Source organism: Geotrypetes seraphini, chromosome 3 (assembly GCF_902459505.1).
Source record: "Geotrypetes seraphini chromosome 3, aGeoSer1.1, whole genome shotgun sequence".
Lineage (NCBI taxonomy): Eukaryota > Metazoa > Chordata > Amphibia > Gymnophiona > Dermophiidae > Geotrypetes > Geotrypetes seraphini.
Genome location: NC_047086.1, coordinates 266,126,788 through 266,140,890, shown reverse-complemented (window position 1 = coordinate 266,140,890; position 14,103 = coordinate 266,126,788). Strand labels below are relative to the sequence as shown.

The following is a 14,103-nucleotide window of genomic DNA, read 5'->3' as shown; positions in this document are numbered from 1 at the left end:
TGCTGAAGTAGTTTCTGAGAAACAAAGGAATGGAGAGAGAACTGCTGAGAAATGGGAAGAGGAGGAAGAAAGAAAGCTGGGTTTCTCCCCATGAGAGGGACACAGAAAAACCTGTGAATTGAACCTGTTTTTGGGGGGATCAAAACATAAGGTAGGTTTTGTTTTGTGTTTCTGCACAGAATTTCTCAAGGAGTGGCTTTTAATTCCATGACATTGATAGCTCTATTTTCTTATAAATTGTAACCGTTTATTCATATAAGAAAGCATTTTATTAAAAGAAAACCCTATAGTTAATTTACCCAAAGGTATATATTTCTCTGTATTGTAATTTTGTCTAATTGTATATTTTATCTGATAGCTTCTGAAAGTTCCACTGAAGACAGCAAGCATGAATGTGACCAAAGTTTTCAAACTACATATAATGGAGAAGAGGAGAAAAATCAGAATAATTATTTAGATCAAAGCAAAAATGCTCCCAGTCCAAAAGAAAAGAGCACGTCCTCATTCTTAGATGAAAATGCAGTTCATAAAGACAAAATTATATGTAATATAGCTTCTAAATCATCAGAAGATTTTAGGCAGGAAATGTCAGAAGATTTTGATTCAAAAGAAGAAACAGAAACCACAAATAGAAGAAAAGTGAAAAAGAATGAAGCAATGGAAAAAGTAACAAAGTCACAAGTAAAATATGGTAAAAGAAGTTATTGCAATTCTGATGACTGTTTACAAGCCAGTTCACTTTTCAGAAAAGATGAAAAATCCAGAGGCAAAGAACGGTTTATCAGATTGGCAAATAGCAGCAGTTCCTGTTCAGATGAGGAAGAAAAATTGAAGCCAAAAATAACTCCAATAAAGAAATACAACAGATTAGAAGAGAAAATGAAGTCTATGCGGACTACAGGATTCTGTCCAAGTTTTTCTGATATTCCTGAAAAGAGGCCCAAACTTCTAAATAATTGTGAGGAAAAACTTCAGAATGCCAGAGCAAAGGATCAAAAAGATGTCTGGTCAAGTATTCAAGGACAGTGGCCAAAAAAGACATTAAAAGAGCTTTTTTCAGACTCAGACACAGAGGCTGCAGCTTCACCACCTCATGACCCCCCTGAGGAAATTACAACAGAATTGTTAATGTACACAGTTGAAAAAGAAGAAATTAGTTTGTCTACCTGTAACCTTAAAACACCTTTGCAAGCCAGTGTAGATGGCAAATATGTTGAAGAAAAAGGAATTGAAGTGGGGGACAAGAAAGCTGAGTTTCCAAGCAGTGGCAGTAATTCTGTGCTCAATACCCCTCCTACTACACCTGAATCCAACAGACAGCAAAATACCCATGTTTTAGAAACCTCAGAGACAATGGCACAAAATCAGGAAGATGTACAGAGCATCAAAAGTGAAACTGATAGCACAATCGAAGTGGATAGTGTTGCTGGTGAGCTTCAAGATCTCCATTCTGAAGGAAATTTTTCTCCAACAGGATTTGAGGCAACCAGCAGCTCCAGCAGCAACAATCACTTAGAGGCAGAACATAAAGATAAAGGTAATGGAGAAAGTAGTGAAATTAGATTCCCATTGACATTTGTATTTTGAAGCCAACCCATTAGACTTAACAAAAACTTGTGACTGGTAACTGATCTTTAAAAAATGCATTCTCTAGGGCAGGGGTTCTCAGGGCAGTCTAGCCAATCAGGTTTTCAGGATACCAACAGTGAATATCCATGAGATACATTTACATGCAGTAGATGTACTGCATGCCTATTTATCTCATACATATTCCTTGTTGACATCCTGAAAACCTGACTGGCTATTGTGTCAAGGACCAGATTGAAAGCCTCTGTTCTAGGGATGTGAAAAAAAAATTTTTCTTTTCATTTCATTATTTTTGTGCTCTTTCCATTAAAATTTTTTAATAAAATGCAAAACTAAACAAAATTTAAAAATGTCAGGTTTAGGAACACTAACCAAAATATCCTCTGGTGACTCATCCTGTTATCCTCCATTCATTCTTTAGACCAGTGTTTCTCAACTCAAGTCCTGGAGTATCCCCTTACCGGTCAGTTTTTCAGGATATCTACAATGAATATATATGAAAGAAATTTGCATATAATGAAGGCAGTGTATGTAAATCAAGTTTATGCATATTCATTGTGAATATCCTAAAAGCTTAACTGGCAAGGGGGTACTTCAGGGCCGAATTGAGAAACACTACTTTAGACCATAGCTTGAAATGGGGTCAGGAATGATTACCAGTACACCTACTCTGATAATAGTTTGTCAAAACCAAACTAATGCTGAGGTAAGAGAGAATTAGGGGGACAATGCTGAGAAAGCCTGGGGAAGGCTTGAAAGTTAAACAAAATAAAATTTAGAGGGGTTTTCAAAATGAAATGAAAAAGTAAGTTTCATTAACCTTTCCTACTTATTTCAAGTGAAAGGACATGCCTAATGTATTTCCTGAAGCTGAGGTATTCACAGCATTATACTTCCTAATATCTCTTTGAATCTGGTTGAAAGACAGTGTTATAGGACATGAAAACAACATTCACAGTTCCCAAGTCACATGGCAATGCTTGCTCTGGAAAGGGATTGGAGGTGAGATACTTTGAAATGCAATAGAGTTGGAGAAGGGAAAGTAGTACATCCAAATTACAAGATCCTTTATCTGAAATTCCAAAAACTGAAAAGCTATGAAAATCAAAATTTGATGTGAACTGGAAGTAATTAATTTCCCCAACGTGACACATGAAAAAACTAGCATAGGTGCAAGTGTTTGTCATCCCTCCCAGTAGCATCACTTCTCTGTCACTTCCGCCATTGACAGACCCACCCACCCAGAACTGGCAGTTCCCCCACTGCCAGGCCCCAACCCATCAATTTTCCTGCAGTTGGTGTACCCCTCCCTTCTTCTTCCCCACCCTGAAGAGTGATAACCCACCCTCTTGGATCCAGTGGGAAGACACCCAGGCCTGCCATGCTTCCATGGTGGTCTAGGAGGACATTGGTGCAAGAGTGATTCTCAGTCGCCCTTGATTTTGCCCATGATCTCTTGGTGCTGAAAATGCCACTTTCAGCTCCGAGCGAGCATGTTTAGGAGCGATTGAGAATCCAGTCCTGCTGCTGAGTCCAAGAGGAGGGTATGCCATTTTTAGCACTGAGCAAGCACAGGCAAAAGCAAGTGAGAATTGATCCTGTCCCAACATCCCACTAGATCACCATGGAAGCATGGTAGGCCTGGGAATCATGCTACTGGGTCCGGGATGGGGGTGGGTCATCACTCTTCGGAATGGGGGAAAGAGGAAGGGAGTATATACAGAACAGGTACAAAATCCATTCTGAAAAGCTCCAAAATATGCCTGGTCCCAAGGATTTCGGATAAAAGATCTTATCCCAGGACTAGCAGGTAGGTATTCTCACATATGGGTGACGTCATCCGACAGAGCCCCGATGCGGATGCCTCACAAGCAGACTTGCTTGAAGAAACTAGAAGTTTTGAGTCGCCCGCACCGCGCATGCGCGAGTGCCTTCCCGCCCAGTGCACAGGGCGCGTCTCCTCAGTTCTTAGTTTTCCGCGGAGCCGAGAAGTCCGTCTTTTTTACTCTCTCCGGTAACTTCGTCATTCATGCCTTCTCTCACCGCGGTTTGTGTTTTGTTTTTCTCATGAATCGCTGTGTTCGTATTTTTCTTTATTTAAAAAAAAAAAAAATTTTTCCTTCCGTCCGTTTGTCCGGTACAGGCCGCTCGGCCGCGACCCGCGGGCTTCGACTTTGTGTCAGCTGTATTTTTGTCTATGCCTCGGCCTGTTACCGGTTTCAAATGGTGTAGCAAGTGCAAGCGCACGATATCTCTTACGGACCCTCACAGACGCTGTCTCAAGTGCCTTGGGCCGAAACATCATCCTACCTCATGCCTGTGCCAAACACTTAAGCCTCGTGCTTTTAAGCGTTGTTGCTTCCTGGTGAATAGCCTCTTCGAGATGGAGTCTACTAATCTTTCTGCATCAAAGGTGTCGTCTGCATCGACTCCCGTCGAAGCCTCCCCTTCTGCTGCTTCCACCTCGAGCCTCATCAGACCTTCGTCTTTTGGAGCGGCTCTTGCTTCGACGTCTGCGGCTGCCATATATTCTCCTGTCTCCTCAGGTCAGATAGCTCAGCACTCGGTTCTGCCAATGGTGATTAAGGTGTCGAAGCCTCCCAAGTCGAAACACTCTCATACCACTGTGCGGGACCCTTCAGCCAAGGCAGGTGGGCCGGTTTCAGATGCGGTACCCTCCTTGCCGGCTACGTCCCAGACCTCTTTGGAGGAGCAGATTATTAAGGTCCTTACTACCATGGGACCCACACTGCTCACTCTGCTTCAGCCTGGGCATGCATAAGTCTCCCGCGAGGTCGAGCCCGGTCTGATCCTCCACACTCGATGCAGGGAGTGGAGTCTCTGCGAGTGTCTGGTCGGGCTTCCAAGCACGAAACGCATAGAGTAGAGTCTGTGTGAGTGCATTGACAGGATACCTCCCATTCTACCAAGGGGGTCCAGTCTTCGAAGTTCCTTTAGGGCTCCTCCACACCTATAGATCTTCGATCTACTGCTTCCGAGGCAACCTCTGCTCGATCTTCGAGATCCACCTCGAGACACAGTTCTCGACATCACTCGAGGCCTACTTTGAGGCATTCGTCGAGACATCATACCTCAAAGCCTCGATCCTCTCCAGCCTCAACAAAACCTCCAACTCCTCGTTCCAAGTCTCCGAAGTCGGCTCTCGAGGATATCCCGATGTCCAGTGCCTCGTCCAAGTCTCCAGGTTCCTTCATACCATGGTTTCCTACTGAGGCTTCTACTTCGACTCCAGCTGCCTCGACGTCCTCGAGTCTTTCTCGAGGCTTTGCAACTGCAGACCAGTTATATTTTTCCTCTTCTTTGAGACAGATGGCTATGGACTTGAGCATTCCACTGGACACTGGCTCCAAGTACTCTAAAGAAAACATCGAGGTCATGCACCTTCCTCAACCTCCGGCTGAGTCTCTCAAGCTGCCACTACACAAGCTTCTCGATCAGACTTTTACTCGATGCATGGAGACTCCTTTTTCCATTCCAGCAGTTCCAGGAAAGTTGGATGCCAGATATAAAACGGTGCATCATAAAGGTTTTGACAATTCCCAATTGTCACATCAATCCTTGCTCGTGGAATCCTCTTTAAAGAGATCCCATCCTTCCAGAGTGTATGCCACAGTTCCTCCTGGCCGGGAGGGAAAGACCATGGATAAACTTGGACGTTGCATTTACCAAAATGCTATGATGTCCTTGAGGGTCCTCAATTATAATTTTTATTTTATCACTTATTTTGAATTTCTTTTGTCTCTTCTGCCAAAATTTTTGAGTTACTTGGATGATAGCATGCATTTTGAATTTCAAGAAGTCATTGCTTCTTTCTCTCAATTATGTCTCCATCTTCAGCAATCATCTTATGATGTCTTTGAGCTCTCTGCCTGAACAGCGGCTTGCTCTGTGGCCATGCGTCGTCTAGCCTGGCTTCGCACCATAGACATGGCCATAGAGGGCCTGGACGAGAGAAGAAAAGACACCCCTGCAAATTCTGGAGAGAAGGAAGCAGAGACAAGGGCCGATCGTGCACCAGGAGCAAGAAGGAGACTGCATGGAGACACCCCCCCCCCCCCCCGCCCGTAGAGCAGAAAACAACTTCAGGAGTATCTCAGGAGGGAGAAAATCAGTCCCAGGATCATAGACAGCGCCGGAGGAGAGGACACTGCTGTACTTATCCAAGTGGGAACCAACGATGTGAGCAGACGGAAGTATGACAGGGAAGAAATGAAGGGCCTGCTCCGCTCACTCGGAAGAATACTGAAGATCAGGGAGGTGAAGGTGGCCTTTTCCGAGATCCTCCCGGTACCAAGAGCGGATGGAAGGAGACAAGGGGAACTGCAAGCAATCAACGCCTGGATGAGACGATGGTGCGGAGGAAGGTTTTGAAGTCTTTCTGCCACTTCTTTCTCCTCCTTCACCACTCCCTTCCTGTCTCCGTCGTCCAGCAGTCCTACCTCCTCCCTAGCCGGTTGCTTCCCTTTAACATATCTAAAGAACGGTTTAAAATTTCGTGCTTCCCTGGCTAGCCTCTCTTCATACTCTCATTTGGCTTTTCGAACCACTCGGTGACATTCTTTTTGATACTTCCTGTGCTCTTTCCAGTTCCCCTCAGTTTTGTCTTTTTTCCATTTCCTGAATGAATTTTTCTTATTGCCTATCGCTTCCTTCACTATTTTAGTTATCCACGCTGGGTCTTTTGTTCGACTCTTTTTGCACCCCTTCCTGAATCTGGGGATATACAGATTTTGTGCCTTGCTCACCGTGTTCTTGAGAAAAGACCAGGCATGTTCTACCGTTTGCCATTTTTTGGAAGTGTTCCTAAGTTTCTTCCTTACCATTACCCTCATTGCTTCGTAGTTTCCTTTCCTGAAGTTGAAAGTTGTCGCTATGGTTCTCTTTCCTTTCGGTATTCCTACCTCAATCTTGAACTTGATCATGTTATGATCGCTGTTTCCCAAAGGTCCCTCTACCTCTACTTCCTTTGCAGGTCCCCTTAACCCATTTAGGATTAGATCCAGAGTGGCATTTCCTCTCGTTGGTTCTCTAACAAGCTGCTCCATGAAACAATCTTGTATAGCCTCCAGGAATTCTGTCTCCCTAGCGCATTTTGAGTTTCCAAGACTCCAGTCTATCCCGGGCTAGTTGAAGTCTCCCGTAATAATCGTGTTACCGCTTTTGCATTCTTGCTTCATCTCGGCTTCCATTTCTTCATCGATATCTCCGGTTTGCCCGGGTGGACGATAGTATAGGCCCATCTTTATTTCAGGCCCTTTCCATCCCGGTATTTTAACCCATAGCGATTCCAGCTTGTTGGTCATCTCTGCTGTGTCCATTTTTGTCGATTGTATGCTTTCTTTTATGTATAGGGCTATTCCACCTCCTTTCTGTCCTGACCTGTCCTGACGATAGAGCTTGTACCCCAGCAGTGCTGTATCCCATTTGTTTTCTTCATTCCACCATGTTTCAGAGACTCCAGTGATGTCTATGTCCTCTGCATTGGCCATGGCTTCTAAATCCCCCATTTTGTTTCTTAGGCTCCTTGCATTAGTATATATGCAATTTAGATCCTGGTATTTTCTTGTCTTCATTTCCTTTTCCAGTACTTCGGTCTTTAGTTTCTTCTCTTTTGTTACAATTCTTCTAAACTCCTCTTCTGGGTTAGTCAACTCCTGTAATTTGTCCATTGTTTCTTCCCAGCCTTTTTTCCCCTCGGTATCTTCACGGGATACCTTCTTCCGAATCGTCAACGCTTAGTCGACTGTCGGCTTTCCCCTTCTTCTTAGTTTAAAGCCTGTTCTATTCCTTTCCTGACGTTGTTTGCTAGAAGTCTTGTTCCCGCCGCGCTCAGATGCAGTCTATCTCTCCTGTAGAGCTTGCTCTTGCCCCAGAACGTTGTCCAGTTTCTCACGAAGTGGAACCCTTCTTCCTCACACCATCTCCTCATCCACATATTTATTGATTGTAGTTCCTCCTGCCTTTTCACATCTGCCCTTGGTACTGGTAGGATCTCTGAGAACGCTATCTTATGGGTCCTCATCTTCAGCTTCCTTCCCAGAATCTTGAACTGTTCTATCAGCGTGCTTCTTCTGTAATCTCTCCTGCTGACATCGTTCGTCCCGATGTGGATCATTACTGTAGTCTCCTCCGTCTCCGTTCCTTCCAGGATCTTTCCAATTTTGTCCACGATGTCCTTGGTTCTCGTTCCTGGGAGGCAGGTCACCAGTCGATCCTCTCTCCCTCCTGCTATGTGGCTGTCCACATGCCTCAGAATCGAGTCTCCCACTAGGATCGCCGACTTTCCCTTCTTTAGGTTTCGCTTCAGTCTCGGGTCAATTTCCTCGGTGTGCTTCGCTGCTTCCTCTTCTGGGCATCGACTAGCCATTTTCTCCCCCTCGTGCGATGTTCCTCTGTGGGTGTCTTCTATGAGGTCATCTGCTTCTTGTTCTCCCTTCCATGTTGGTGTTGGTGTAACTTCATCGTTCATTTGAAGTTTGTTTTCTTCCACTCTCCTCCTGTAGGCTTCCTCAATGAATTTCTCGAGTTCCCTGACCTCCTCCTCAATGTGTCTCTCATTCATGAAGTCTATAGCTGTCCTGATTGGGTCCTCTATAGTCCTTCTAGCTCCTGTATCTTGTCCTCTAGTCGCTTTGTATCTTGTCCTCTATTGCAATTCGTGCCGGGCCACCTGCAATTGGGCCTAGATGATGGCATTCCTCGGAGCATGCTTATGTGTATGCTACAATCTTGCGACTGTATTGTAGAGTCACAAGTCGCACCTGACTTTGCTTATTATGAAAAGAGACACAGGAAATAAGATGTCCCCACACAACCACTTTAAGGCCTTCCCATACTGCCCCTGGTGAGACCTCCTCATTAGCACCCACATTGATGTCAATATAGTTCTCAATAATGCCCTTCAGCTTATCAACCAAGTTGGGATCATCCAGCAGGCTGTCATTTAACCACCAAAACTTGCACCCCGAGGTTCCTGAGCCCCCCTTCCCCCCCCCCCCCCCCCCGCAGCATAACCCAAACCGGGGCATGATCAAACCTTGAGATGGGCTCGATCCTGGCATCCTCGATTGGAGCCAATAAGATCTTGTCAACTAAAAAGTAATCAAGGCGGGAATAAGACCTGTGAACAGGCAAAAAATAGGAGTAGTTGCATATTCCGGGATGCAACCAACACCAAACATCATGCCACTCCCAGAGTTTTCAAAATACCTTTTAACTTCCGTTGATCCCAATTCCCATAAGTAGCTCCAGTCTCCGAGTTATCCAGCAAGGGGGTGCATGTTAGATTGAAATCCCCTCTGACAATAAGAGACCCCTCCTGCACCTGTAAAATCCTAGCCTCTAAAGCCTCCAAAAACCAGGGCTATGGAGTTTGAGACAATTTTGGGTACCTGGAGTCAGAGTCGATAAAAATGTACCGACTCAGACTCCTAATAAATTTAAATTATAATAAAAAAATACAGCAAGTTCAAATGTCCCATTTCACAAACAATAGTCATAATTAAGTACTTTTCTGATTTAAGAATAAAGCCCAGTGCATAGTTGTATTTCTACTAGTGTGAAGCTCGGCTGAGCTATTATACAACCTAACATTCATATTATTGTAATCAAGATTATGTACAATACAAAATGTGTTTTCATTTTATGTCAGATATAATGTGTTTAACAAGTTCATTTGAGTTTAAACAAGTGTAATGATGTAGGTGTAGGTGAGTGCTATGGCCTGATGTGTGTTCAGGTGTCCTGTCTGCACTCTCCATATATGCTCCCATCCAGGGCTGAACTTTAACATCATTTTGCACACTACCTAATACTAGGAAGTTTGTTAAGTGCCCCTCCCCCTCGCACCCTTGGCCCTGAAGCCTCCCACTGCCCTGTATTCAGTAGAAGATCAGCAAACAGATAAAAGCAGCAGCGTCTGCTCAACTTCCTCTGTCTGCTAAAAGAGCTTAGAAGAACTTGGAGGAACAGCTTTTCGAATTCAACCGTAAGTGTTCATGTTCATTTTAAAACTGCATGGCTGCTTGTGTGTACTATGATGGAAGGCTGTGTGCATGTTTCTGGATAAAACTATGCTATGTGTATGTTTGTGTGTATGATACAGGAATGTATGAATGTTTGTGTATAGTGCATATTGTGTGTATGTTTCTGAGTAAAATGTAGCGCTCACTCTGTGTTGTGTGTATAGTATATATCAGTGGGTGCCCAATCGGTCGATTGCAATCGTCCGGTAGATCGCCAAGGCAAAGTGAGTTGATCGCGGAGCCCATCCCGGGCTCCGTGATAGACTCACGTTGTCTTCAAAATCTACCGGCCGATCAGCCTTCCTCTCCCTGACTGCCTGCTGAAGACAGCTTCCCTCCCTTCCTCTCACTGCCCTCTTGCCCACAAGCGAACTGAACTCAGGCTGTGGGGCTTTAACACTGCGTGCGCTGGCTTCCCTTCTTCAAAACAGGAAGTAATGTCATTCCTGTTTCAGAAGAGAAAGGAAGCCGACGTGCGCAGTGTTAGATCCCGCCCCCCGCCTGGGTTCAGTTCCTCTAACAACGCGTGCTCCGAAACAGGAAGGACGCATCCTGCAAACTCCGGCCTTTGGGCACAACACTCTTGGTAGCTGGCTGCAGCCGCAGACGCGTCCTGCGTGGCCACAGCAGCAAGTATTTGGACTGCCGAAGGAGCAGGGGCAGGACGAGGCAGCCATGCTCTGAGCGTCGCCTTCCCTCCCTGTGGAATGTTTCCACTCGTGTCGCCCCCAAGGAGAGCACCGCCGAGCATAAATGGGTGAGTGCCGTTCTCCCCACATATTTTTCTGTCACCCTCTCCCCCTCCAGCATCCCCAGAGCCAGAGAAGGCAAGTGGCTGCGTCCCGTTCCTTCACTGGGGCTTCTCCAGAAGGCAGGGCAAGTAGGGATTAAAAGTAAAACAAAAAATATTATAATGCATCTATATTGCTTGGCCACTAGCCGGCAAGTCTGAGAGGTCCAAACCGGACATTGTAATGTGTGGGGTGATGCAGCAGAAGCACAGTAAATGCCATGGGCTTCCGAGAGAAGGGAAGGAAAAGAGAAACCAGACCATGGAAGGAGAGAGAAGGGAAAGAGACAGATGCCAGACCAGGGGCAAGGAAGGAGAGAAAATACCAGATAATGGAGGGGGGAGGGAGAGATAGAAGAGAAGGAGAACAGAAAGAAACCAGGACATGGGGGGAGGGAAGGGAAATTAAGGAGACAGATGCCAGACCAGAGAGAAAGGAAGGAGAGGAGATGCCAGAACATGGCAAGGAAGGAAGAGATAGAAGGAAAGGAGAGAGATGCCAGGCCATGGGGGGAGGGAAGGGAAATTAAGGAGACAGATGCCAGACCAGAGAGAAAGGAAGGAGAGGAGATGCCAGAGCATGGCAGGGGAGGAAGAGATAGAAGGAAAGGGAGAGAGATGCCAGGCCATGGGGTTGAGTAGGAAGGAAAGGAGGCATGAAGAGAGAAAGAAAGGGCAGGAAGAGAGGAAGAAAAAGTTTAGGGAGAGAATGAGGTCTGGAGGAGAGGAAGCATACAGGCTGAAAGAAGCGAAGAAATATTGGATGCACAGTCAGAAGAAAGTGCAACCAGAGACTCATGAAATCATCAAAGGTAGAAAAAATGATTTTATTTTCAATTTAGTGATCAAAATGTATCTGTTTTGAGAATTTATATCTGCTGTCTATATTTTGCACTATGGCCCCCTTTTACTAAACCGCAATAGCGGTTTTTAGCACAGGGAGCCTATGAGCATTGAGAGCAGTGCAGGGCATTTAGCGCAGCTCCCAACGCTAAAAACCGCTATTGTGGTTTAGTAAAAAAAGGGAGGGGGTTATATTTGTCTATTTTTGTATGGTTGTTACTGAGGTGACTGTGCATAGAGTCATCTGCCTTGACCTCTTTGAAAAAACCCCAGAATATAAATGATGATTAACATTTTCTCTGTGTACTGTGTGCTTTGTGTTTTTTAAAAAAATTTTATTGTTGGTAGATCATTTTGTTTTGGTCATTTTAAAAGTAGCTCACAAGCCCAAAAAGTGCAGGCACCCCTGGTATATATGTTTGTGCATGTTTTTCTGTATAGGACAAATTATGTTTAAGTTTAGTGCAGGACTATAGCTTATTTGTGTGTATAGTGCCGTATTGAATGTATGTATGTTTGCAACAGTGCAGGACTATGTTCGAAGTCCCGTGTGGGTTCAGCATGCTTTGTTGCTTGATTGTAATTAGTATGTTGTTTAAAACTCATTTTACCCTTTTGGGTCATTCCATGTCAAATGGACCAGGAGCCCACGCTCGACCTCTTGAAATCCAATAAAATTTTACAGGGTTGTTGTCTAGGGCAGTATTCTTCAACCTTTTTACACCTATGGACCGGCGGAAATAAAATAATTATTTTGTGGACCGGCAAACTAATAAGACTGAAATTTTTAAAAACCCCATCGGTGCCCCATCCCCGTGAGCTCGGTCCCGTTAACCATCTGATCCCATCTGCACAAGCCTCAAATAGTTATGATTTTATATTGAACATATTTTATTAAAGTATAAAAAGAAACATTCTGTACAATTGTCACTTTATAAATATAAATAATACAGGGCAAGGATCAACAAAGCCCCCGTCTCCCCTCCCCTTCACATATATCCCCTCTACTATCAAGAAAACTGAATAAGCCAAATTATTACAGAATGCTACACAAATATCATGCTAACAGAATACCACAGTCACACATGGCAGGAATGGTGTTAGGGGGAGTGCAACTAGGGCAACTGCCTCCTGGTCAGAGAGAGCCAGCTGGAAGCTAAAGAAGCACTGCCTGGGCTTTGCACTCCCCAGTTATGTCTAACATCAGCTCTAACAGGATACATATTTTAAATCTGATATATTCTAATCACAAGATAGAAATAAAATTATTTTTTTCTACCTTTTGTCGTCTCTGGTTTCTGCTTTCATCTTTTCACTCTCTTCAATCCAGCATCTGCCCCTTCCATCCATTGTCTGCCCTCTCCCCCTCCCATATGGTATCTGCATTCTTTCTATGCCCCTCTCTCTTACACCAGATCTAGCATCTTTGTCCCTCTTTCCTTATTTCTCATCTGACCCCCCTTCCCAGCATCAATCTCTCTCTACTTTGTCATTCCTCTGTCTCTCCCCTTTCCCTCATCTGATCTCTCCATTCCATCCTGACTCCTTCCCCTCCTCTAATTTCCCTGCCAGCTGTTTCCTTCCAATTTTCCTCCTCCCCTGTCCAGCAGTACCTTCTCCCTTTCTTCCTCCCCTTAGCCAACAGTAACTCTCTTCCCTTCCCCTTCTTCCCTGTCAGCAGTATCCCCTTCCCCTCCCTTGTCCAGGAGTACCCCTTCTCCCTTTCCTCCTCCCCTTATCCAACAGTAATTCTCATCCCTTCCCTTTCCCTTCTCCCCTGTCAGCAGTACCCCCTTCCCCTCTCTTGTCCAGGAGTACCCCTTCTCCCTTCCCTCTCCATCAAATGTTTCCTCTATGTAGGCCAGTGGCAGCTCTGTGTGCTTTTAACTTCAGCACACAGCTGCTCCTAAGCAGTATTTTAGCCGCGATTTCATGAGGCAGCCTCGGGGCCTTTGGTAGGCCGGCCCACATCGCATCATCAAAGTGGGCCGGCCTAGCAAAGGCCCAGAGGCTGTCTCATGAAACCGCAGCTAAAATACTGCTTAGGGGCATCTGTGTGCCGAAGTTAAAAGATACACAGAGCTGCCGCTGCTGGTCTGGGAGTGCGGAGACAAAGGCAGGAGCAGGAGACATATGCGGCAGAAGTCCCGATGGTGGAAGGCAGGAGTCCTGGCATAGCGACGGCAACAAGAAGTTGCATGTCAGCTGATGCTGTCACCTTTTGTTGCGGCGGGGACCTGAATCCTTCATGGACCAGCAAGATATTTTTGTGGACCGGCACCGATCTGCGGACTGTGGGTGAAGAACTGTGGTCTAGGGTCTCAATGAAACTCTGCAAAAAATTTTGGATCTATCTCAATTTGGTCAGGAGCTAGGGGTAGTTGAACAAAAGCAATCGATCCACTCCCATGCCAACTTTGCTTAAGCAGTGCGGCAGAAAGAAACTACCTAGGAGTCTGAAATTTAGCAGTTTGGTTCAACACCTTGGGTCAAGTTTCTGTGCCAAGTTTGAAATCTTTTGCGAACGTGCTTCCATTTCTACAGGTCAGCAAAGTAGGCAAACAAAATTCATGAATGAAAATTTTTGGCACAGTTTGTCTCCATACTGCTGCTGGTAGGTAAGTCAGCTGAGGGTACAACTTTACCAGCAGACATGTACCATGAGGTACTTCCAAGATTTGCAATATGAGCTTTTACAGTCAAGTAAAGCTGAAGATATGACCATCCCAAAGATATGGCTTTATGCATTTATGCAAATTTTCACTGGTTTTCAGATTCAAATATCTCTAATGTGTAGTGTTTTTTTGTTGTTGTTGTTTTTATATCATTTGAAAGAGC

At 45.0% G+C, this 14,103-nt stretch overlaps 1 protein-coding gene across 7 annotated transcripts in view; it reads left to right on the top strand.

The window, feature by feature from the left end:
* ARID4B (AT-rich interaction domain 4B) overlaps positions 1-14,103 on the top strand; it is an 852,780-nt gene that overhangs the window by 745,954 nt on the left and 92,723 nt on the right. For 6 of the 7 annotated variants that reach the window (XM_033937318.1, XM_033937319.1, XM_033937317.1 and 3 more), the window contains one exon: positions 359-1,537. The exons of the other annotated variant lie outside the window; for it this stretch is intronic. In XM_033937318.1, coding sequence (XP_033793209.1) covers positions 359-1,537 — 1,179 coding nt within the window. The remainder of the gene's footprint in view (positions 1-358; positions 1,538-14,103) is intronic. 7 annotated transcript variants of the gene reach the window in all.